General features: G+C 51.2%; 1 protein-coding gene across 1 annotated transcript in view; it reads left to right on the forward strand.

The window, feature by feature from the left end:
• The window catches only part of LOC139746157 (neurotrimin-like), a 201,338-nt gene extending 198,965 nt beyond the window's left edge, over positions 1–2,373 (forward strand). Inside the window, exon 7 of the mRNA XM_071657024.1 lies at positions 1,537–2,373. Within this exon, the coding sequence (XP_071513125.1) occupies positions 1,537–1,664 (128 nt within the window). The 3' untranslated portion in view covers positions 1,665–2,373. The remainder of the gene's footprint in view (positions 1–1,536) is intronic.
• The last annotated feature ends 797 nt before the right edge of the window (positions 2,374–3,170 follow it).

Raw genomic sequence — 3,170 nt, forward strand, 5'->3', positions numbered from 1 at the left:
CTCTCTTTCTGCTCTCGTCCTTTCATTTCCAGCCCTCTCTGTTCCTTCCTCATTCTCCTCTCCCAGCGAAAGATAAAAAGCAACATTAATGCCCGTTTTTCTTCCACCACGGAGGAGAGGAGACAGGACCCTTCATTCTTTCCTGCCCCGCTGAGCACAATATTGGCCCTGCAAACAGACCCTTCCTGTCAGACAGGCCACTGCTATAGCACCCTCTTCACCCTGACACCAGGAGAGAATTAGTAACGTTAAAAGGGAAATTTGGGATCCCTGACTTTGCTAGGGGTGGGACGAGTGACCGCAGGACGACTGACCATGTTTATTGCCATTGTCAAAAATTGCTGTGGATGTGTTCCCACGCACAAACAGTCGCCGATAAAGTCTCGGAACACCCCTGAATGAAGCTGTACCAAGCTCATTGTCTCGACGAGCAGGGACGAAGCCCTCGGTACAGTGACGTTCGAAATTTCGACCAGAATTATAGCGAGACTTCGGGACTTACGACTCAAGGAAAATATTGTACCGTCCTCCATGCTCACTCGTGTCCTTAACTCCTAGAACTCTTTGTCTGCGACTCTACACAAACTGCAGGTACGTGTAGCTTAGAAAGATACGAAAATGTAAGTGTATTGCGGGTGGTAAATGATTTCAGGAAGGTTGATGGAGTTGTTAGGGGTGTGTTTGCGTGTGAATCAGTGATGATCAGTGGGAGCAGCGGAGGGAAACGTGGTGTGTGGGTGATCATACAAGGAAAGGCGTAGGAACTGTGATGCAAGATGAGTTGGGGGGGAAATATAGATGAGAGAGAGAGAGAGAGAGAGAGAGTCAACTTGACCTTAGACAAGATAGACTGTGAAGCAGCCGAACAGAGCGCATACCTGAAAAACAGCCATCACAGAAGGGGGGAAACAGACAGATCCCAGAGGATACAGGTTGATGTAAGCATATTTCAGGAGCCGATGACAGGGGAATGGCTACAGACCTCCAAGCCAAGGACATAAACATTTCGAATGGTAGGGGTGAATGGCTGAAGACCCAGATCCTACTAGACAACTGTCATTCACAGTAAATGATAATGCAGGATTGAAGTTAGCGTAAAAATCTTGCCGCAGTCTGTCACTCTATCTAGATTTTCAAATGCATATTGATGATCCAAAATGATTTGTAACTTCAGTTCCACTTCATTAGTTAATTTTTAGAATTATAGTACGGAAATGGTGTACAAAGATGGTTATTGCGCTTCAAAAATTTATTTCTAATCATAAAGAAATGACTGATTTGATACTGCAAAGGCAATGGTTCTCAGGCAGGTTAATGATTAGAATGAAGTTCTTATATGTCCTTGTCATTACACTGAAGTTGTTATATGTCCCTGTGATTAGACTGAAGTAGTTATATGTCCCTGTGATTAGACTGAAGTTGTTATATGTCCCTGTGATTAGACTGAAGTTGTTATATGTCCATGATTCCCGGGTGTAAGGCGTCGTCAGAATATGTACCAACGTTTACTGTTGTCTCTTTCCCTCTCTCTCTCAGGAGACCAGCCGGCTGCCATTGTGCATGAGAACAACAGCGGTGCGGGGTTAGTGGTGAGGTTGACTCCCTTTATCTCCGTCTGCCTGACCTGTCTCCTCCACCTCACAGTGGTAGGAGGTTGGTGGTGAGGCTCACCTCTCCACCACCTCTTAGTGGTGTGGGTGGGGGTGAGGTGGACTTCCTTCACCTCCGTCTGCCTCACTTGTCTCCTCCACCTCACAGTGGTGGGGGAGTTGAGGTGAGGCTCGTCCCCTCCTCTTCCTCACAGTGGTGAGGGTGAGGCTTGCCACACTTTAACATTACAGTGGGATGGGAGGTTATAAGGTTTGCCTCCTCTTTCACCTCACAGTAGGAGGGGGATGATAATGAGGTTCGCCCCCTCCTCCACCACACAGTGGTGGGGGTGAGGGGTTGGAGTAAGGCTCACCCTCTCCTACACCTTAAAGTAGTGGGGATGGTTGTGAGACTTTCCCCCTCATTCACTTAACTGTAGTGGGGATGGTTGTGAGGCTTACCCCTTTCCTCATCGCACAGTGTTGGAGATGTTTGTGAGGTTTGCCCCCTTCCTTCATCTCACAATGGTGGAGCTGGCTGAGACTCGCCCCCTCCTTCACTGTAAAGTGGTGGGGATGGTTATGAGGCTCACCTCTCCCTCACCTAACAGTGTCAGAGATGATTGTGAGGCTGCCCCCCTCCTTACCTCACAGTGATGGAGATGGCTGTGAGACTTGCCCCCTCCTTCACCTCACAGGGGTGGAGATGGCTGTGAGACTTGCCCCTTCCTTCACCTCACAGGGTGGAGATGGCTTTGAGTCTCGCCCCTTCTATCACCTCACAGGGTGGAGATGGCTGTGAGACTTGCCCCCTCCTTCACCTCACAGGGTGGAGATGGCTGTGAGACTTGCCCCCTCCTTCACCTCACAGGGTGGAGATGGCTGTGAGACTTGCCCCTTCCTTCACCTCACAGGGTGGAGATGGCTGTGAGACTTGCCCCCTCCTTCACCTCACAGGGTGGAGATGGCTGTGAGACTTGCCCCCTCCTTCACCTCACAGGGTGGAGATGGCTGTGAGACTTGCCCCCTCCTTCACCTCACAGGGTGGAGATGGCTGTGAGACTTGCCCCCTCCTTCACCTCACAGGGTGGAGATGGCTGTGAGACTTGCCCCTTCCTTCACCTCACAGGGTGGAGATGGCTGTGAGACTTGCCCCCTCCTTCACCTCACAGGGTGGAGATGGCTGTGAGACTTGCCCCTTCCTTCACCTCACAGGGTGGAGATGGCTGTGAGACTTGCCCCCTCCTTCACCTCACAGGGTGGAGATGGCTGTGAGACTTGCCCCCTCCTTCACCTCACAGGGTGGAGATGGCTGTGAGACTTGCCCCTTCCTTCACCTCACAGGGTGGAGATGGCTGTGAGACTTGCCCCCTCCTTCACTGTAAAGTGGTGGGGATGGTTATGAGGCTCACCTCTCCACCACCTCTTAGTGGTGTGGGTGGGGGTGAGGTGGACTTCCTTCACCTCCGTCTGCCTCACTTGTCTCCTCCACCTCACAGTGGTGGGGGAGTTGAGGTGAGGCTCGTCCCCTCCTCTTCCTCACAGTGGTGAGGGTGAGGCTTGCCACACTTTAACATTACA

This window comes from Panulirus ornatus, chromosome 64 (genome assembly GCF_036320965.1).
Source record: "Panulirus ornatus isolate Po-2019 chromosome 64, ASM3632096v1, whole genome shotgun sequence".
Lineage (NCBI taxonomy): Eukaryota > Metazoa > Arthropoda > Malacostraca > Decapoda > Palinuridae > Panulirus > Panulirus ornatus.